This window comes from Triturus cristatus, chromosome 7 (assembly GCF_964204655.1).
Source record: "Triturus cristatus chromosome 7, aTriCri1.1, whole genome shotgun sequence".
Taxonomy (NCBI): Eukaryota; Metazoa; Chordata; class Amphibia; order Caudata; family Salamandridae; genus Triturus; species Triturus cristatus.
In genome coordinates this window covers 1,726,851,730-1,726,875,556 of record NC_140590.1, presented here as the reverse complement: position 1 = coordinate 1,726,875,556, position 23,827 = coordinate 1,726,851,730, and the positions used below count along the sequence as shown (strand labels likewise).

The following is a 23,827-nucleotide window of genomic DNA, read 5'->3' as shown; positions in this document are numbered from 1 at the left end:
GAGGAATGTTAGGCTAACCGGCCATAATAGGGCATTTTCGGTGTAATGGGTGTGCAGCATGCCCACATACTGAAGACTCTAAATATGTGGAAATTAACAACAGACAACATGCTCAGTTGTGTTTTTCCAACTGTAACACAAAAAACGTGGTGTATTCAGTTACATGCCCATGCAAAAAAACTTATATTGGGCAGACTACACAAGCTATCAAGATGCAGATTTTACAACATAAATCCTGCATACGTTGTAAGACCATAGGGGCTATGGTACAACATTATCTGGATGTGGGTCACGATGAGAGTGACTTTAAATGGTCTGTCCTTTTGGTGGTGAAGGCACCCAATAAAATAACTCTGCAAAATCAGTTGAACCGTTTAGAGGCACGGATGATAGAGAGATATCAGACCTCTACACTGGGATTAAATGATCGTGATGAGATTTGAGCATTAATTTGAGGATGTGCGTATTAAAGGATTCTTGTGTATTGTATATAGGCCAATTAAGAAGGGAATGAGAGTGAATCTGTCGAACTGAGGAGATGCTACATTGTATGAATTTCCGAGATGCCTTCTGTGGTATATGCTTTAGTCATCTAGCATCATGGTTGTCATGAAGTGTACTGTTTTTGTATAACTGTAATTTTGATACTATATATATAATATGAATGTCTTAACATGTTTGTGTTATTCATGTCCTCCATGTGGTTGAGATAGTCCGATGGTTTGGGTCTGCCCAGATACCCTTCCGGAGATGTAAGTCCATTGATTCTATCAGGTGTACATTCCTGATGAGAATGTAATGTGTATTGGCTGAGCGAGGTCCTCCCCTGTGACATTTTGACCTGGGGTAGGTTTTGATGATTAACTTGTGTAGGTCTTAATTGTTTAAAAAAATTAATTTCACTTATTCTTCGGTGATCTTGTGTTTTTTGATAAATGCAGGTTTGTGCGAGGTTAGTTACCTGCCTCGACTGGTCGGTATGTTTGGATATACGCGTAGAGAGAAACACAATTCCATTTCCATGTCTATGATTTGGAAACATGACCCCGGACGCCCTGGGAAGGAGATTACTTATGACGCATTAGTTAGATGGCGGCGGTAACGGGTGCGGAAGAGAAAGAGAGGTGATAGACTCCCAAGAGACTAACTGTGAAGTATGTGAGGATTGAACGAGAGCCGGTTGATACGTATTTCTAGCCCCACTCTGGAGTATATGCAAGGTTTTTAGATGTATTGCGCCGGGGGGTTCATTTGTATCTTATGTGTCTCCTTTATGTAGGCGACGGTGATTATTTCCCGAGACGTACGCGATATAGATTGGTGTGCAGGTTATTGAATTTCCAAGGAAGGAACGCCAGTGCCCAAGCTGGGAGGTAAGCGCCTAGATATACCACCATGTTGTACTGTTCCGTGGTGACTGGAGATGTGGCTGATAATAGAATTGCCTGATTTTGTAGGTGCTGTGCGCCCAACCTGCAGAGGAAGTTTTGGATTGCTGCATATTGTGCACTTTGTGATTTAGACACTGCATACTGTGTAATTTGTGGTCTCGTCATTGACGATAGATATGTAAGTCTTATTGAGTTTGGTTTCACTGTCACTTGGGCACTATTGGTTTTGGTTTTAGGGTCTTCTTTGCTTGATTTATTTATTTATATTCCTCCCGCTCTTTACACTGTCCTACACTTTTTGAACCACTTGTGCGGGTTCTAGGAGAGGGCAGTACACTTGTTGGAGGTCCTCTGCTGGATATAACAATTATTATTGTCGCTGAGTATCGTACCACTTTGGAATAAGGAGAAGGACGGGCACGGGTGTTTTGCGCATTTTTGGTGAAGGTTGTCTGGGCAGTATCCATCCCCCATTCGGCTTGCTCCCCACACGCTTGAGGACTGAAGTAATTTTTGGTATTTTGTTGTTTTATTTTGGTACAGTAATGTATTGACCCTGTCCTGAGGAGGCCTAAGGAATTGTAAGGCTGAAACGTGGTCACGTAGACACTGCTATGGAGGAGTCGATGGAACTATAGTATCGGTTTTGAATTTCAGGATGTCACACTAAAATGAGAAATACTATTTGATTGATTGTTTGTGTGTCATCCGGACTACAAGTTTACTATTTAGACAACAATGTGAGAGGGAACAGAGAATATTACTGGACAATAGTGAATACCCACAACAAAATAGCAGGGATTTATGGAGGGACATACTTGCACAAACAAGCACTCACAAAAGAGTAAGACCATTACTATTCACAAACTGCACTTCTAAATTAACCACAGTCTCAAAGACAACAAGCAGCTGTAGGATTGTGAGGTGCATTTTTAAGTAAATAAGTAGAACAACTGTAGTAATATTTTACATACTACTATATGCAGTTCGTAAATCAGGCTTTTCAAATTTTTGATTTGAAAGACCAGTTATGTTTGAAACGCGGAGGCAGAAAGTGCATAGTAGGGAGGGCTGGCAGATGACACATAAGACAGGATACAGGACAATGCATTGTTGTTGAAAATTCTACACAAAAACCAGAGATTCAGGCCTGAGAAATAAGCTATTTAAATAATACTACCCTAAACCACTCTAGTATGATACTAGAGTGGGGTATTGGGAGAGACATTGGAAGCTGTGTCATCACCAGGAGGTTGTATATGGATTAGAGGTTTCTAATTTAAATGTTCTGATCAATTGTGCTGCATTGCGATGAGCATTTTCATGTGCTCACCGCACAAAGTACTCTAACTGGCACAGGTATCAAGGAAGGCTATTGTGATTCTTTAATTGCGATTATTAAGGAATCACAAAAGCGTATGCATGTAGGAATCGCTATGAAATTAGCAAATCCTGAACATTTCTTAATTGTGACTCGCAAATTGCGACTCGCAATGAAGGAATGGATTCCTATTCATGGAACCAAATAGGTACTCGCAAATTGCGCATGTAATTTCAAGGGTGCAAGGGTGCCAAAAGGACACCCTGTTGCACCTTCTAAAATTGTATTGTGCACCCATGTAGTGCACACACATGCCCCATGTAACTTTGAAAATGCACTTTAGTGCATTTTTTAAAGTTTTTACGGTAATTTGCGGCCCCAAATAGCGAAATGGCTATTTTATATTGCTTCTAGCATTGCATTTAAGGAATCGCAATTAGGCCCACCATACTCACATTCAGGCATCACTACTACTGACCAAGGGAATCAAAGAAAAGGGCCCTGTCATTGAGAATTGAGGCCAGCTCCAACAACTGTAAAGAAGTATTACCAATCATTAAAGGATTCTTAAACTCTGCAGCCACAACTTACACAATTACCTCCTCCCAAGACCTCTGCAACAACCTCTCTCACTTCTACTACAACAAAATAGCAATATACAGCAATGCTGATCCAGAGCCCCACCCATAGGATATCATCAGCCAGATGTCCACCACCACTAACAAGGCCAAACATCTAACCAAATGGAGCCCACTTACCAACGAAAACACAACCTCAATCATGAAGTGAATCCACTCACGGTGCTGCACAGACCCATGCCCCCACTACATCTATGTACTAGGAGAAACCACAATCAGCCATTCACTCACATCCATTATCAGCTCCTCCATCAAAACCTCAACTTTCCTGGAGAGCTAGAAACATGCAAACACCAAATTGTCCTTTCTTCCAAACTCAATAATAGAATCAAACAAAATTCTTTATGGGAGAATTAAATAAATGAGGGGACATCGCTGTTGTATATATGAGGCTGGAAGAGTCCAGTGCCTCAAGCAAATCTCCCCCACCTATTGTTGACAAATATTGCACTTATGACCATCCAGTGATCCCATGGAGCATCTGATGATGAAGGATTCACTGGTAGTACCCGCTGTTGTCGGGTGTCACGCCTGAATCATCATTGGCTTGGGGCTCAAGGGGCTGAGGGGTCTCTATCCTTTTCCTCGAGTGCTGGCATGCCGTTAGCCACTCCAAGGAGATGAGGTGCTATACAAAAGCTACAGGGCAATATGGTATCCCACATGAAAATAATTTTCCTATCCTCAGATTGCATGCTATCTCAAAAATACATCTCTATATTCCTAAAACTATGAATGAAAAACTGACCTTGAATTAAAACTAGTGGTTGTTTCTCTTTTATTCCTTTCTTGTAAATGAGCCTCTCTTACTCTCCATTCTCTCTATACTTTTCTCTGTCCGAGTGCGGCCTACTCTACACCGCATGGCTTTCTGCCTACTCCCTATTATTGTACTACCCACCCTCACCTCACAGAAAATAAGCTGCTTCTTTGAATACATATATCCACTGATCCAACTGCCATTAGCATGAACTCGCATACTCCCATAAATGATTACATCCAACTCCTATTAATGTACTCTACCACAAAGAAACTTGTGTCAACCCATGAAAGGGTGTCCTTGATTGCATAAGGCTAATCCCAATCACCAAACAAAGCCAAACACTGACCACTGAATTAACCTGTAATCTTGTGATGCACAGTAGCTTACCCATTGTGAAGAGTTTCAGTGCCTCGTCAGGGGTGGTAAGTGTTAGATAAATGAAATTAAAATGCAATAAAGTCACCTTCAGATAAACACATTTTAAAACCATGTGTAGTAAAGATTCAGGGCTCATAGTTATGTACATTTATTGTCTTCGGGCACTCTATGTCTCTTGTCACCATGGCACTGCAGAAAGTAATATTTCACACAGTTAACACTGGTCTATTTGAAGAAGTTCACAGGGGATTCAGCAAGTTTTCTGAAGGCAGGCCTTGGCTTGTTGGTCCCTCATACAACACAGACTGCCTTTCACTTCTTCGCACGGCACACCACTCAGAACAGGCATGTCTGTAACCCATTATAGAGACAGGGATTGCATCTCTGCCAATGCACACTAATTACTTGTTTTTATATAACGTACTTTGCCTATTTCTAAGCACTATAAAAACATGGCAGTAGTACATATTCCATGTTATTCTGTTTTAGCAACATCAGAAGGATGGTTGGCAGATTTGAACTCTTGACTCCTAACACTCCTCATAGTAAGGGGCGAGCATTCTGCAGCTAGACATAGTACTCACCACGCACAGGCCCACTTCATCTTAAGATGGTGCAACAAAACTGTTACAGTTTACTTTCAAGCACCTATTTGTTCCATAGAAATTGTAGTTGACATGTTGCAAGTGAACAATTGTGGCTGCATTTATTAAATATGTTTTTACGGCAACAGAAAAAAGTGACCTGGTAAAATAACTTAAAACCTGGTTTTAATCCTAGCTTTGAAACATGCGCATAACCTCATCTTTTTCTCCCTGCACCTCAAGTTGTAAATATGCGAAACTGAAAGAGGAAAATATCTGCACAGTATATTTCATAGTGCCTCCTCTTTCAATTAAATGAAGTGTTCCTCAATCCATCTGAACTGCTCAACACACTTTTCTATCTGCAGGACCTTGCAGTTGAGACCGTTAAATGTGTTAAGTATTCCAACTTCTAGGTCTCATGCACAGACAACTTTTAGCAATCTGTCGAAGACCAATTGTGGACAATAGCAGAACCTATAGTGCATTTGTGTCAGACATTGGTTGGCTTTCTTCTCAATCTAATTTGCTTGCTTCTTATTTGATGGCTCTCCTATCTCTTCTTGTGTTTATCTATTTCATGGAACTCAGCATTTTATCATCCTTTGGATTGGCTGTCTTGCATTTTTTATTCTTTTTGTTTATGCAAAACAGAATTGGCAAAAAGCACAGACAAAGAAATAAAATAGGGTAACACAATTGTAAGGCACAACCAATTACCTTTGTCAATGCTTGTTCTAACTAATAAGAGAGTCAAAACGTGACAGAAACGATCACAGCCTTAATGGCTAAGGTCACCTTTTGCATCCTGTATGGGGCTGTCTACTTTTAGGCCACGAAGTGGACTTGCAAGTTGTGCAGTCCTGTGAGAGAGAAGAGTCCACATTCTCAAAGTTAAACTTGAAGCACAATCATGTCAAGGGGTGACTTGTTGCAACTTTAAGCTATACATTAAAACTTTGGGCCCTTTTTACAAGCCCCTTGCGCCACTTTTGCGTCACTTTCAAACCAAAACAAACATTCAAATCTATTTGAAAACATTATTTAACATGTCTTATTTGTAGTGTACTTACAGAAATACAGAGAAAAAACATTGCTGTTATTTGACTGAAACATATTATACTAAGAGTCACCAAAGTATGTTGCCAATTTTAGCTGCTATTGTCAAGTAGGATTTCCTTCCCTTTCGAATTTTATACATTCCAGCACTTGGTTTGATAAGAAAGAGCAAAAGTGTTGCTCATGTGGCTATTGTCCTGAAACATTAGGCCACTCGAGTTGAATCTGTCCTGGCCTATTAGCTGCCAGGAGGTAATATCAAAGGTTGATTTTTAATGGTGCAATTAGAAATGATGCCCTTTTACATGGAAGTGTTATGTGCAACAAGCACTTCTGCTGGGAGGCCTTTGGAAATCCATTTACTTGTGCGTATTAAAAAACATGTACAGATAAAGAAATGTGAAGGGATGGATATATGTAACATTTTCTTTTCTTTGTTTATTTTACATGCTAAAGAACTTCTTCTCAAATCTGTACTTGACGATGCAGGTTCCTGGAAGTGCTGACTGAGCGTAAGTCATATGCTTGCCTTAAAAATAATGGCATTGGCTACCCTGAACATTTAGGGGATTCTGATGTTCCTGTTTTACACATTTCAATAATTTCCACATATTTTATTCAGAATTTATAGTGTTTGTTGTCTTTAAATATTAGCTACTAAATCCCTGCATTCCTGGCTGAATGCAGTGATGCCTCAGCTGCCACGAATCGCCTCAGAAGCTCGTGATTACCAAGGTGTCTTAGTGCCAGTGAGTGCTATTACTGATGAGAAGACAGGGAGGCAATACTTAGACCTCAGAAGCAAAGAGACAAGTCTTTAAGGATTTTCTGAACAATGGCCTACTTGTTTGAGACCTTAATGTGAATGGCATGGCATTCCACAGTTTAGTGGCCATGTGGGAAAAACTTCTGCCTCCCCACATTGTCCTCTTGGCCCTGGGGATGACCACAAATCGAACAGTGGATGATCTAAAATTGAGTCGAATGCATGCCACCTAATTGCCTTCCAAAAGTCGGGAGGGCCAAAACCGTGGAGGGCCTTGCGGACAATGCACAAGGTGTTAAATTTAACCCTAGCCTGGACTTGTAGCCAATACAAGTCCCTGATGCTCTTTGATATGGGACTACATTTAGGGACTTTTAGTAGCATGCGAGCTACCAAATTCTGCATAGATTGAAGCTTTAACTGCATACGCTTTTGTGCTCCCAAAAAGAAAGCATTACAACAGTCTATCTTTGATAGAACCACAGTAACAATTACTGTTTTTTGAAGGTCTAGTGGGAGGAAATGGAAGATCTCAAGGTGTAGAAACATGAAGATGTTGAGTGATTAATCTGATCTGAAATGAACAGGTGATCATTTAGCGTGACTCTCAGATGTTTTACTTCCGAACAGGGTATGGGCACGCTCCACCGATGGTTGTCCACCATGAGTTGTTCCAAAAAGAAGTATCATTTCCAAAAAGTAAGACTTCGGTCTTCTCGGTATTCACCTTAAGACAGTTTTCCTGCATCCATCTCGTGATGTGTGCCATGCAGTTGTTAAACTCCTTGGCCACACCATCTGACTCAGATGAAAAGAACACTAGTATTTGTGTATCATCTGTGTAGGAAATCGCTGAAAAACCATTTGATCGAATGAGTTGCACCAATGTAGTGACAAAGGTGTTAAACAGAATTGGGGATAAGGATAATCCCAGGGGCACGCCACAGGGGAGAACAAACAAGTTTGATGTATGTCCTCCTAGCAACTCCGTCTGCTCTCTATTTGACAGAAACAAACTAAGTAAACTCAGTGCCCTACCTGTGATCCCCATCTTGCCTAGCCGGTGGACAAGTACTTGATGGTTGAACGTATCAAACGTAGCTGAAAGATGAAGCAGGACAAGTGCCACCTTCCCTCACCTGTCTACCTGCATACGGATCTCTTCCATAGCTGCGATTAGCTCTGACTCTGTGCAGTTTTCTGGCCTGAAACCATGTTGTGTTGGGTGCAACTGATCATTTGCCTCCAAGAAGGCCACCAGATCTTGATTTAGAGTTTCTTCTAGGATCTTGAAGGGGAACTGGAGGCAAGAGATTGGCCCAGAGATTTTGACCTCTGTGGTGTCTTGAGTAGGTTTTTTAAAGATAGGGTGCCCCAGGGATTTTTTTCCAGGCTATTGGAAAATGCCCTGAACTAAGAGCATTGTATAAAAATGGAGCAAGGTAAGTCAAAATTGATTTGGGAATCAAATGTAACACATATGCCGGACAGGGTTCAAGTGGAGATCCTGATTTAGATGGTTTCCAAAATTCTTATTACTCTTTCCAACATCAGTAGGGAAAAGTTTTCAAAGCCGACCTGTGTGTTCTGAAAGTTGTCACCTGGGCAGGCCAACTCAGCCAGGTGTTGTGCATTCTAATAGGCAGAAAACTCCTCATAGACAACATTTACATTGCTGTAAAAGAATTCAGCAAGTTTGTTGCAGAAATCTTGATCAGGAGTAAACAGTTTACGTTGATCAAAGTATGAAAGGGCAATGACAGTTTTGACGACTTCTCTGTATGAAATCCTGGCTGTACTTATTTTATAAGAGAAAAATTGCGATTTTGCTGAGAAAATAACTGCTTTATATTCTTCAATTACTATTTCATAATTATTCTTCTCTTCCAAAGAGTAGTCGTTCCTCCATCTATGCTCCTGTGCCCGAAACCTCATCATAAGTTTTTTTAGCTCATCAGTGTACCATGGAGATGATGGATTTTTCCTGTGGCTTAATCTAACTTTTTCTGGGGCCAGCTTGGTGACCCCAGAATCAATCCAGCTTGTGGAACTAAGATTCTCAGAGTTGAATCCACATCTAAAATGGAATATGACTCTGTATAGCCAAGTCGAGCTCCAATATGTTTATCTTTCAACAGGAGCGCGTTGTAATAGAATTGACCATGTTATAGGCGCATGAAGCCTTCTCTGGAATGGCTAGCTTGAAGAACACTGCGCTATAGTCCGTCCAAGCCAAAAGTGGAGCTTTATTAAAACTTATCTCTAAATTATTAGTACAAATCCCATCATGGATATGGCTGGTCCTGTGAGAGGGCTCTGAGGCAATCTGTCTTAGATTGAAACATCCAAGACAGTCGACCAAGAGCGCGGTTTCCCTACTTTTCTTAGAATCTAGATGAAAATTAAAATCACCCAATATGGTGAAGTCTGCACAGACTTAATTAAACTGTTCCTAGAACCTGGTGTTCGGTAGATTAGGGTGCCATTAAATGCCATCTTGTTAAATTTAAAGCGGAACCTCAGGAATTCTCCCTCTAAATGAGGGATAGCTGTATATGTGGCTTTAATAAGGTTACAATAAGTAACCCCTGTTGAGACAGATAAGTCCACTGTGTAAGAGGTACTGCTGGAATATCATGAATAGCAGCACTTATACATTACTCTTGTGTTACAGATTTTACAAGGAACAGCAGCATCTGTATCCATTTTGTCACATATTGAAGTATCGAGCTGCCTTTCACAACACCCCAATATATATTCACATCTGGAATTCCACTTTGCCAAAATGAATGTCATGTACTTAACATTGCTTTGTGCATTTTTGGAAGAGCACATTGGAATAGCTTTTAGCTGTAGTCTGCGTAGGAGTATAGAGTTTATTTACAACACACAGAGGTTTAGCTGTGTGGTTTATTGTAAGATTGTGTCTGGAGCTGTCAAAGTCAAACTGAGTTTTGTTAGTTGTTTGTACTCGACAACTGATTCCAAGCTCAGTATTTTGGTCAGAATTAAATATATAGACCTACATAGAGGCACAATCTCAGGTGAAGTGTTGGTTGTCCCTGGAACAGACACATATAGAGCTTTGCACACCTAAATAAAAAAATGCTCAGCAGTGCTGCCTCTGTGCAAAGAATATTTTCACTGCACTAATACACTTTGGCAGAGGTTGTATCTCTCCTATTCCTTGTATCAATGCCACACTGTGTCCCTCTCATGTCTATCTCACAATCCTGCCTCTGTCAGTCAATCTCTCTTTCATTCACTTTCTATACCACTCACTTTCTCACCATCTCTTTAACCTTCACTGCTATCTTCTCATCAACTTACTTTTGATTCCTTGTCTCACCTCCATATCTGCTTTTATCATACCTATGTTAAACTCTACCAGTTTCTTTCAACTCCTATCTAGCTTTCAGGCTTTGTCTCTTACCTCTCTGTCTGCACCTGTTTCTTTCTGTTTATCTTCAAATATAGCACTCTTACTCTGACATATCTATGCCACATTCAGTCATTTTCTGACATCTGATGGTCTCTCTCTACTCCTTATACTCGTTTCATTTGTACCTCTTCCGCTTTGATTTGTTTTTGTTTCTCTTAAGATTTGCTCTTGTCACCAATTATTCTATTTTTTCACATCTATCTCTGTCACTCACTCACTTCTATCTCTCCTACCCATCTCTTATTCTCAACCTTATTTTCCTGTACCCTGCATATCTTGAAGTTTTTTTCCATACTATCTTGAGCCTTCAGCTGCTTCTTTGGCATAATCTACAACCCTTTATTATCCCTCTTCGGTTCATCTCATTCACATTCTCTTCCCATCATGGTTCAATGTAATTCTCACTTTTTTTACACCACTCTAATCTTCCCAACTCCATATTGCTCCATATTACTTTGAGTTTTCCTGCCTACTTCCAAATCTACATGTCATACATGACCTCTGTATCTTGTGAGTGTTCTCTCTCCTACTAAAGTCATTCAATTTTGAGTTTTCCTCTATCACCTGATACTTTAACATGTTCCCTTTGACTCTTTCCCTATCTTAATCAGGATTCTTTCCACTAATTCATTTTTTTTGTTCCCTTCTGTCTTTCTTCATTTCATTCTCCATACCTGTGTCATCCCTCTTCAATCTCTATTTCTCATTCCATCTTTCAGTTCATCTTGTTATGTCATTGTTCACCTCTCTTATCGTGTTGTCGTCCTTTGAAAGAATAGCAGCATTTCACTCATTCCTTCACTGTCTGCTCCCTGATCTCTGTTGGCTTTTCTCTCTTGGACTTCGTCACTTCTCTTGACACTTTTTCCTATTCTTCCACTTTTCTATTACCCATTCTCTTGATCCCATCAGTCCCACTATTTTTGTCTCTTTCCATATCCACCATTTCTTTTTTTTCTCTTTATTACCTATTGTTTTTTATGCATTTTCCTCTATCTTTCCTTCCCTTTTCCTTTCCTTTTTTTCTATTTCATTTCATTTCTATTGGCCTCTTTCACCATTTTCTCTTATTAATTCATTTATTTCTTTAGTCCCCATAATCTATCATTCCAGCCTCTTAATAATGTTCTTTTTTTGTTGCTACACATTTTATTACGATGTCTGCCTTGTTTCTTTCTCTTCTATTCCTTCTTTATATTATCTCCCTTTTATTTTTTCCCTTCTTTTCCTTACCATGTCATTCACATTTTCTTTCTTTTCTTTTCATGTGTTTGTTCTTTCCCTACATCCCTTTCATCTATAACCCTCTTTCTTTTTTCTTCTCTCCTTTTCCTTTATCTTATTTATCTTTTTCTGCCACCATGCTCAGTACTTAAAACCCCATCAATTGATGAATAAAAAGGCCCTTGGCAGACAGTTCTTTCCTCAAGGTAGTTCCCAAATACATAGACTATGTCGCTTTGAGGGAAATGTGATCCACTATGCCATACCTGTATAGAACCCCTATGAATGTTGGGGTCATCTTGAGAAATACCAAATTCATAACTGTGCTTCGCCGGGATGGTTTACCAGCTCGTGTGGAGCATTGCAACAGCTGTTCTTTCCAGTGACCAGCACGCACTGTGGTATACCTATTTGTCACAAAACAGATATGGCGCAGAAAACAGCTCAGAATGCCTCACACAAAACTGATCTAGCATGAGAAACAGCCACCAATTCCTTTTTTTAGAAGGATGTGCTCTGTTAAGTGACCCTAGCCAGATTTGACATTTTTAGTCATTCTTGTTTTTTAATACAAAACACTTTGTAAACACAGATTTTTAGGCTCATGCTTGCAATGGCAAAAACAAGAACTATGAATCCCAGAATTCAAAGTAATGTTGGCTAAAAGGCTAGGACTTGTTCAGGGCACCAAATATGATATGGGGTTATTTGACAGATATGTAAACTAAATTATTCCATGAAATATGCCAGACAATGATCCTTAAAGTTGACGATTAAACTGCATTACCAAGTATTGGTCATTTTCAAAGTAACATCACATGCATCTGGGTTTTAATTTTGAAAGTGCCCGTTTTGAGCCCAACAATTGAGATCTGGTAGTGTACACAAAACAGCCTCTTTGTGATCTGCAGGATTAAAAAATGTTTAGAAACCTCATTTTTGCTTTGCAAAGCGCATTGTAAGTGGAGCTGTTTTTCTATCAACCAGAAATGTTTTATAACTAGCTCTCACCTAGTCCTGTCTGCTGCTCATTGTCATAAAGGAAAAGCCTAGCAAGAGGCACTTAAAGAAAAAGTCTGGGAGGAGGAGGAGCTCCCAAGTGAATGCTTCAGGATCTGGGTATCTGTTTAGTTCTAGCCACACTCCACTGTTTAAATCAGGCAACAAAGAGAGCAGACAATCTTCAGCCTACGGACTTTTGTGTTCTTCCATACTCTCTCCTACTCAGGTGAATGTAGTGCTAGAGAAAGTGAAACAAATGCTGCAATATGAGGAGCCTGACCTACACCCTCAGAAAGATGTGAATTTTAAAAAGAGATTGTGTGAAGAGTACGATATAATTCAACTCACTCCGCACATCTCAATTAAAAAGGTGTGTAACAAAAATACCAAGCAGTGCTAACTAGTCACTGTTGAGTGAGGGTCGACATGTTTCAGCCTTCACGGGATTATAGCCCACGGCTTTCTTCAGGACCTATATAAATTTATCCTACAATCTCTTTTTAAAATTCACATCTTTCTTTTTGCACTGCACTTCCACTTTGTCTGGTGGTCACAGTCTGTCACGTGCCTTCTGGACTTTTCTTTATCAACCCAAGGGAGCAATAGAGCCTTGAACTAACGAGGAAGTCTCTATGATCAAGAGGCATACCTCTGCTCTAGGTGGAGACCATATGATATAAACTGATCGTGAGAGGTGACTTTGCTCTCAATATTGGTCTCGTTGGTTGAGTCGGTTTGATGGTTTTCCGTGCTCTGCTCTGACAACGTATGGGTTTGATATTTCACACACTATTATTCCCTTTCTTTATCCTTGTGCTGTCTACTATCAGACCCCCTATTCTGTTGTGTGTGTATAGTCTTGTTATGGGGATTAGAATTTGGGCAGGTCTTTAAAAAACTTTTCCCTTAGACCCTTCCTCCAGGTGGTAGTTTTGATGTAATAGGGATTCCCGGCTGGAGGACTATTGTCCGAATACCTCCGGTTGGAACTCCCACCTATGAGCTTTATTCAAAACATGGTGTCGGCCCTATTGCCTTTAATAAGGCATGGATCCGATACATGTGGCCACAGAATGGTAGTTTTGAGCCTGACATATTAGACAATTTGGAAGCGATATTATTCAAAAGACAAGCCCGGCCGGCAATGTTTGACTCTTTCCGCCTCTGGCGTAAGGAAGCCAAACAGAAAGAAATTAAGCAGGCAAAACGAGATAAGAAAGCACAAAATATGACGATTACACAGGCTGCCCAGCAGTTTAAAGATAATGAGATTGATAATGCAATGGCAATTTCAGAGAGACAGCATTGTATGGCAATAGATAGATGCTATCCGGTGTTGCCTAATTCCCCTTCTGATAAAAGTAAGGATCTGGAGGAAGACCCTTTGATGTCTTGAGCAAATATGAATTTTGTGATCAGTTATGTCCCCTATCGTAGACCCCAACGGCTCCATGTGCATGCTATAAGCACATGTATGTTCCCTCCAGTTCCAGTTTTGAAGACGCAAATACATGTGCGTCCACCGTCAACATGTCCTTTTTCAGATCCGCCATGAATGGGTCAGATATTCCATTCCTAAGTATGAAAGGCCACCGACTTTATGTGGTTCACTTTCCACATTTTACACATTCAGGCGAGTAGGCCCTGAATTCTGTCATCAAGCCTTTTTCTGTCTTCTGCCTCTGAAAGCTCCAGTCTGAGCCTGCATCTGTATCCATGAACTTTGTCCTACTCCCTGCGCGGCTAACGGTGCCTGATCCAGCATATTGCCTGCCAAAAAACTGTATTTCACCTTCAAGATTATCTACTCCGCTCCTCATCCGATGCATTCCTGTCTAGCAGCTTAGGTAAACATTCCTCCAGCTACCGTGCAAAGGGCCAGGCCTCGCTGTCCTCCTGCAAGTAATTCATAGGCCCCGTTACCATGGAATATTCCTACCCCCTCGCATCTCATGTAGACACTTAGACGCTTGTACACGCACCAACAGTCAGTATAGAATAGATTCTATCCTAGAGACCTTTCCTTTTGGATAACACAGTTCTTTAAACATAGGATATTAGATATGATTTGGGATTAGGTTGACATGACCCCCAGACTTCTGTCTCCACATGTAGAGCTAAATGTCAAGTCTCCTTCACCCTCTAGTTGCACGTCAATCACACGTCATGCGGCTGCGCGCGCATCTCTGCCAAATATTTCTGCTGACATTGCAGGATTCTTTTATGGATCCACCCACTTGTGACATCATGTATAATGACGTTTATTAAATTACGCCCATATGACCGCCTCTATTAGTTACGTATGCACAGTTTATCTGTATTATCAGCTGTTACGCCTCTTGCATCTGTTTCACTGTAATGCATTTTCTATAAAACTGCTTATCTGTCAATAATGTATGCCCTTCCTTCCTGAACTTTCGTGGTGATGGAATAGAAAGCCTACAATTCGAATTGTATTCCTTTGTATAGGAATAAAGCCTTTTAAAACCTCTAATACCACGGATTCTGCCTCTTATATTTACTGAGTTATTCTTACTAGACTTTACCGCATAAAAAATAGTACCGGTAATGAAATATTTACCACATAAATTGGCGCCCGAACAGGGACACTTTCTCCTCATACGCGCCGGCGGTGCGTTGCAGGCCCAGTCTCCTGCCACAGCTGAACGGACAAAAACGCGTACCTGCAGGATTTCCTGTATCTCCCTCCGGCCAAGCGGGGACGACTGAGGCTGCGATCAACACCCAGACGAGGCGGTGAGAAGTGCGAAGTATCCCGACCAGAGCCTAGCTGAGAGAGCAAGATCCGAGGTATACAGAGGCCCACCAGGTTCCGAAGTTCCGAGTCCAGTCGAGTCGAGTCCAGTCCGGTCCAGTTTCAGTTCCGTTCCGAGGCCTTCCGTTCCGAGCTACCCGGTGAGTACCATTACCGGGGAGGCATTTAACGTGCACATAGTCTGTGCCGGTCAAGACGGGTTTGGGTACACAAGTCCGGTCTGCACTGTTTTAGCAGTGTATCTGTACTGTTTAGCAGTATATATAGTATGTCTTGCATATAAATAAGTATTATCTAGTGTCAGTATTATGTCAGTAACTAGTTTTCTATTAGTTATCATTGTCCGTTAAAACTGTTAAGTGTTAAATATTTTAATACGTTCTATATATTGTGGTGTGAATGACTGTTCATTATTGTGTTTATTGTATAAAGTGTGTTCTAGTAACCAGATCTAAAAATGCCGCTCTTTTCGAAACTAAGACAGATCAAAACCAGAAAAGGGATACTCGAAGAAGCTGTTCCCATTCCACCTAGGGACACTCCAGGATACTTTATGTATCATAAGCATGGCCTAGATGCCGTATTATTTCTTGATTTATGGGTGGACTACACCAAAGAATTACCAGAGAGTCAGAGATGGCCCGCAGCAGGGACCTGGGATGCAGATTGCATCATGAGAGTAGAAGAAGAATTATGGAAAAAGAAAGCCAGACAGTCACAGAAAGATGCCATTGAATTATGGCGTAAAGAATCATATAGACGTACAGAAAAAGCACTCAGACAGGAAGAGAAAGGTAGAGAAAATTCAAATAAAACCCGAGAAAATCTATTGCTTGAGGAAGGTAACCGAGTAAACTCAGAACAAATAGATAGACAAAGAAACACTCTTATGAATGGTATGTATCCTCTTTTGGCCGAAGGGTTACCTAAGGCTATCCCGGAAATACCAAAAGACTTAACTCCTCCATTACTCCCGATAAAAACACATCCCAAAACAGCAAAGGACGTTTTCCTTTCCTCCTATTTAGATGACGTAGCTCCCGAGTATGCTAATGCCATGCCACACACACCGCTTGCCGATGGTGTTCAACACCAGGAGCACCCGTCTGTATCCCCGCAACTACAAACTCCTACACAAGTTCCCACAGGTCCGTCCGTTTCTACAGTTTTTCCCGCATCTACAATTTCTATCCTACGTCCAACGAATCCTTTCGTGCCTAGCGCCTCAGATGGTGCTACAGGAGGTACGACAGACATGTTTGCCACCCCGCCGCGAAATAAACAGACCCTTAGAGATTTAGCACTCCAACGTACACCCCAATTAGCGACATCCGACATGTTTAAAGAACAGCTTGTGGATTGTAGATACGACCCAGTACCAGGTAGACAGGATAAATTGCTCAAATCATCACTACGTATAAGACGAGCTACATTATATTTAATGACGATACCAGGAATGGGTGAACACCTAGACGAAATATATCGCTTTGTCCAAACAGGGCGAGGTCCAGAAAGTATTAACGAAGCTATGGAATACCAGAAAGTGGATGTACAAAGACAACTACTACGTTTTTTCATAAATTGTGTAATTAGGAATCAAGACAGGCCCGGGGCAGATCATGAAACCATGCAAAGACTTGTCAAATGGGGTCAGAACATATCAGAAGAGAAACATGATAGACAGGCGTGTATAATCGCCATGTGTCGAAAGATCCGCAAGGAAGTAGAACGAATACATAAAGAAAGACGAGAAACAGACAGAGTAGAATCAGAAGAAGAGGAGGAGCAAGAATCAGAACAATTAGAAACGATAGCTTATGTAGGTAGAGGAAGACCCCATAATAATACTAGAGGCTTTAATGACCCGATAAGCCCGATACGTCCAGAACATAATAGACATTTTCAAACCCCTATGTTATATACAAGATCCCCTGAACATCTATTCCAAGCCGCTGATAAATTACTCCGAGATCGAAGGGGGTACCATATGCTCGATTCCATGGACGAACAAGAATTAGCTAGGTCAGCAGTACAATGGGCTGATAGTCCCAGCGAATACAATGATGATGCACTTGCACACACATTTCTGAATCTTGACCCCTACGAACAGCGTTTAGCTAGTATATACATGATTCAACACCTCCTTATATTATATAAAAGCCAACATTCCGATCCAGGACCCTTACCTGACATATTGACAGAACTACTCACGAATATATGGAGAGGGTCAGGTACTGATTTGATTAAAGAGATTCTAGAGTTCCGAAATCAATATTTAACTTTTGTATGCCCAGAACACGTTCCAGTTCCCATTATGGGAAGAAAAATGTATCATATAGATAGACAGAACCCGTTACGCGAAGTACACCCAATCAGAGGTGACGGTAATAACTTTACACGCGTGTTTGTATACACGCCTATAACTAAACTGGAATTATTAGAAATGAAGAAAGTAGTACCCAGCCATGACAAGGATCCAGCAGGTTTCCACCGTGAGATAAAAGACATGTTACTCATGGGAGAGTATACCTACCCCGACATTATGAAAATATTAAAAGTCCTATTACCCGCCGGTGTTTATGAGAAACTCAAAGAAAAGGAATGGGAGGTGGGAGACCAAAAGATAGACTGGACAGCATTAGAAAACGAAGAAAGGGCCCGAGCTGCAGGAGCAGGACTTGGGGAAAAGACTACAGCACTAGCAGGACTACTAGTGCAGGTACTGCCACGTTTATTAACTACGAAAAAGGAAGACTGGGGTGCAATATCAGCCTGTAAACAAAAGCCAGATGAAGACACTAGTGATTTCTATTCCCGATTTGAAAAATGTTTTGGTATAAATAGTGGCATAAAAGCCAGTAGTGAGTCATATCCACATCTGTTTGTGACAAAATTAGTTGAAAATTCTCTGCTACAAGTCAAGAATAGAGTATTGAAATTCGAAAGTACCTGGCAAGGTAATACCCCATCACAGATGTTACAGATGTTACAATATCACCACAATAGAATTAGAGAGGAACAAGAACACGAACAAAGACGTATGAAAGATACAAAAATGAAAATGCTTGTTGCTCAGTCAGTTCCAGCTGATGGTCATAAAAAGGGTGATTCCGCAGGTCCTACGAAAGGGACATGCAACTATTGTAAACAACCAGGTCATTATATACACGATTGTCCAGTCCTGAAACATAATATTGCTACAGGTAGAACCCAGGAGAGACCACGTCCACCTAGACAGGATCAGAATCAACAACAAATCCCTCAGCATGCACAACCTAGGTTAGCTCCGCAACAACTAGCTCCGCAACAGGGAGCCCCACAACAGACCGTAGCACCACCACAAGCGCAGCCTATTGCTGCAACACAAGCAACAACACAACAGATGTATCAGTATGCACAAGCAGATTATCCCGATTATCAGCGATATACATGACATAGCCTAGAGAGGGAAGTTGGCTTACCCCTTATTGAGGTTCCTGTAGACCAAGAGGGACCCTATGTACATAGTGAACTATTAGGGGAAGACAGAAAGTTTTTACTTGATACAGGGGCAAGCAGAACAACTATAAGACGCAGTGAAGTTCCAGGGGCACCCCTCTCAGGCTCACAGAATATTTCCCTTGGATTCTCAGGAAAACCTATAATAAATGACGTAACACAACCTCTTCCACTTACGATCGGTCCATTGACACGTACTACAGATCTATTGCTTACTAAATCATGTCCAGAAAACTTGTTAGGTATAAAAACATTGAAAGCTCTAGGAGCTATAATATGTTGTTCTCCGGAAGGAGTACGACTATTTCTACGTGACTTTAAAGGTCACTACGTGTCCAGAGACATGGATCACCGACTGCAGAATTTACCTACACATTTATGGGCACAAGGCCCCACTGATATTGGTTGCATGAATATTACACCATACCGTGTCACACTAAAAACAGGAGTAATACTACCACGAATGCGACAATACAAGTTACCACCCGATGCTGTTGTGGCTTTGCTGCAAATCATTGACGAGCTCATTGCACAAGGAGTGGTTGTCGAAACCGACTCCAATGTATGTAATTCCCCGATAATTCCGATTCTTAAAAGAACGGATCCAAAAGCACCACCAGTATATCGATTAGTTATTGATCTGCGCGAATTAAACAAATGTATTGTACCACAATACCCTGTGGTCCCAGATATCTCTTCATTATTAACCGCTATTGACTCAGAAGCACCGTTCTTCACTGTAATTGATCTCAAGAATGCTTTCTTTAGCGTCCCAATAGATCCGGAAAGTCAATATCTGTTCGGATTCAGTTTAAATGGACGAAGTTTTAAATTCACACGCGCACCTCAAGGATTTACAGAAAGCCCCAGCATCTATAGCCAAGCACTGAAACGAGAACTTGACAGTATCCACATGCCAGTTAACACTGCCTTGCTTCAATATGTTGATGATCTGCTGATCACCGCCCGAAGCGAACATGAATGTGAAAAAGCGTCACTGACGGTTTTAAAATTTCTGGCCGACAAGGGGCACAAGGTGTCCCCTTCTAAGCTGCAATTCTGTGTCCAGCGAGTTGTTTACCTTGGGCACTCGCTGTCCAAGGAGGGAAGGCAGCTTACATCCGACCGTATCCAGTTAATTACTAACATGCCACCACCCAAGACACAAAAGGAGGTGCGGGCTTTTATAGGCCTCACTTCATACTGTAGGCAGTGGATCCCTCAATATGCATTTTTAGCAAAACCACTCATCCAGTTGACAACACAGGAGGCAGCCACATCGACTGTCCTCCCTTGGACTCAAGAACATACACACGCCTTTGAAAGCTTAAAGAAAGCTTTATGCCAAGCACCTGTTTTAGCAACACCATGTTACAGTAAACAGTTTACACTCTTTGTTACAGAACGCGAAGGTACTGCCTTGTCAGTACTCACTCAGGAACAAGCAGGATCACACAAACCATGTGCTTATTTCTCTAGTACATTAGATCCAGTAGCTCAGGCTCTTCCTGCGTGCCTGAAATCGGTGGCAGCAACAGCTTTAGCTATCAGACAAAGCGATGCCATAGTGTTAGGACACCAATTGACAGTACAAGTACCACATGCAGTAGAGGTTCTTTTGAACCGCACACAAACACAACACTTGACTATAGCGAGACTCACCGGTTACGAATTGACATTGTTTCAGCCACACATAGAAATCAGACGTTGTAATACGTTAAATCCTGCCACACTGTTACCAGTGGGCGGAACAGATCCATTGGCACATGATTGTGTCGAAGTCATTACTATCACGACGAAACCCAGACAAGACTTGACAGATATCCCTTTGTCAGATCCAGACTTGACATTGTATGTAGATGGGTCATGTATGAGAACAAGTACAGGAGAGTTAGTGGCTGCTTACGCAGTCACAACAGACACTGAAGTCATTGAAACAAATTGTATTAACACTTTGTCAGCTCAAGCAGCAGAGCTCATCGCTCTGACACAAGCCTGTATTCAAGCCAAAAATAAGAAAGTCAACATATACACAGATTCACGTTATGCATTCGGAGTCGTCCATGACTTCGGCGTACTGTGGCGAGAGAGAGGTTATTTAATTTCTCACGGTGCCCACATCCAGCACGGACCCCTCATTCAAACCCTATTGGACGCGATTCATCTACCCACTGCAATATCGATTATGAAATGCAAAGCCCATACAAAAGTTACCGATATCATTTCTCAGGGTAATGACCTAGCTGACAGAACAGCTAAACAGACTGCTCAGAATCAGACTCACACAACTGACATGACAAAGACAATAGTTCCGACACTAACACATTGCATGACAGTTAAGGATCCCGCCCTTGATGTAATTGACATACAGACACATGCTACACCAGAAGAAATAAAGAAATGGACTGAATTAGGAGGGATCCAAACGGATCAAGGATGGATGACGAAGGAAAAATCTATATGGTTTCTTCCCGACTCCATGGTTCAAGTTATCATTAACACAATACATAGTCCAGCGCACCTAGGAGAAAAAGCTATGCTAGACAGCATTCAACACATTTGGTTCAACAAACACTTGCGAGCAGCAGCTAAACAAAAAGTTCGTACCTGTATGATATGTTGTCAGTTTAATCCAGGTAAAAGCATCCCCGTAGAGCAGGGTGGATTTCAACCTCCCGATCATGCTTTTGAAGTCCTCCAGATGGATTATAGCCAGATGGAACGATGTCGAGGATTCAAATATGTTCTCGTAGTTGTCTGTGCTCTTTCCCGTTGGACAGAAGCCTACCCGGTTTCAGATTACACTGCCCCGACTACTGCCAAACAGTTAGTTCGAGAATTCTTCCCACGGTACGGTTTACCACGTGTTGTCTACTCAGATAACGGCCAGCCGTTCTCATCCGAACTAATGAAACACGTTTCCCTTTTGTTAGGCTACCAATGGAAATTCCACTGTGTCCGACATCCCGAGGCAGCAGGTCTCGTGGAACGTCATAATCAAACTCTGAAAATTAGATTGTCCAAAATATGTAGAGAAAAAGGTGTCGATTGGATAGTAGCCTTACCAGTTGCGCTCTTTTACATGAGAATGGTAGCACATTCTCGAACAGGGCTATCCCCGTACGAGGTGATCTTCGGTAGACCACCAAATATGTGGGGGACGCCTATACCTCGCAAAATCACTGATGTTGACTGTAATATGCTGACAGATTACCTGGCTTCCTTGATGTCTGCACTACAATCTTGTCGTTCACAGGTAGCCGCAGCTTTTCCCGATAATACTGAGGGGAAGCCCCATGACGTGGTTCCTGGTGACCTGGTTTTGGTCAGGAATTTCGACCGGAAGACCCAACTGGAGCCTAGGTGGAAGTCGCCGAAGTTAGTTCTACTCACTACAAGGACAGCCGTGAAGATCGAGGGACGCAAAGGGTGGTTGCACTCGAGTCATATCAAGAAATTTTATGGACTACCATCCAGTGTGAATACTCAACCCTGTATTCCCTCACAGACAGACTCAAAGCTCCCCTTGGTTGAGCAGACAAAACCAGAACTGTACAAACTAAAATTGAGGTCTAGCAAGTCAGACAATTTGATTGTTTAAGTCCTCTCCAAGGTGAATCGGTTGAATTTGTCTCTGACATGTATCCTCTAGACCGGAATAGAGAAAGAAATCAACAGATACAGCTTAAAAAGCATGCGTATTGTAAATCACTTCGTAGTCACTGCACAGTAACATTATTAATTTTGTTTTTTCTAAGTCTTCTGATTATCTTTTCCAGCATACTATTGCACATGTATTACCCTATTCTTAAGCGTGCTTACAATATAACTGCAGAACATTCTTTTAGCGAATTACCTCCGCATGAGTTGTCCTATAGATTTGCGCTGCGCAACAACACATTCATTAGTATGTTACATCATTCCCATCAGACCAGCAATGCCACAAATTGTTGGATATGTGGCCGACTCCCTCCCTATCAGAATTATAAGGGAGTTTTGCCCCTCTTTCCCTATCCGTTCACACACAATGGCTCCTGTGGAGCATGGTTTAGTTTGATTAATTCCCTAGATTCAAATTCCGCAGTTTATCAAGACAACTGGGTATGGGGAAACCTGAACCTAGTTTTGCTTAAAGTCTGCTACCCTAACAAGGAGGGACTTCCCAAAAGAACAGGAACTGATCTAGAAAATGAAGTATATGGATTAGGTAATTTTACACTTAACCTCATGATCCTGAACGTTGAATCTGAAGCTACACCAATCTTGCCCGCCATGTCAGTATTCCCAGTAAAAGGGGAATTATGTGTAAGAAAGAATGGTTCCATACACATGGGCCATAGTAAATGCACCACTGTAATAAAATTCAGTGATCAAGGCAAGTCTACATTTAGAGCTTCCCATCATTCCTACTTCATATGTGGCCAGACCGCATATATATGTTTACCTTTAGATTGGGATGGTACCTGTTACATAGCATTCCTTCTGCCACCTGTTTTCCTAGCTCCTCCTGATTATCACCGAAATATCCATTTAGTACACAATAGACAGCAGAGAGATCTCCCAATTGTCGATTACACTGAAACAGCATGGGAAAAATACACAGATTTCAATAAAGGTTTCTTTCCCTATATAGGTACAGTCACTAATAGTAAGCTGATACGTAGATTAACCAGAACCCTTGAAGCAGTAGTGAACGAGACTATTTCCGCCTTAGGCAATTTAACAGAAGAGCAGTCTGCTATGCGGATTGTTGTGCTTCAAAATCGTCTTGTCCTTGACGTCATCCTGGCCGATAGGGGCGGAGCTTGTAGGGTCATCGGATCAAGTTGCTGCATTTTCATACCAGAAAATTCGCCGTCAGTATATAAAGCCATAACCCGCCTTCATAAGATTATAAGCCAGATACACCAGAGTCCAGGCACCTGGACTTGGTCCGGTTGGTTCTGGGGCGTGTTGTCAGCCTGGGGATGGAGAATCCTATCCTT

General features: G+C 41.5%; 1 protein-coding gene across 2 annotated transcripts in view; it reads left to right on the top strand.

Annotated features, from left to right (window-relative positions):
* LOC146812908 (uncharacterized) overlaps nt 1-23,827 on the top strand; it is a 472,180-nt gene that overhangs the window by 359,530 nt on the left and 88,823 nt on the right. Inside the window, exon 7 of one of the 2 annotated variants that reach the window (XM_085614639.1) lies at nt 6,591-6,646. In XM_085614639.1, coding sequence (XP_085470765.1) covers nt 6,591-6,644 — 54 coding nt within the window. In that variant the 3' untranslated portion in view covers nt 6,645-6,646. Of the gene's footprint in view, nt 1-1,279; nt 1,376-6,590; nt 6,647-23,827 lie in introns of those variants that run through there. The other variant, XM_085614638.1, reaches the window with a different exon arrangement.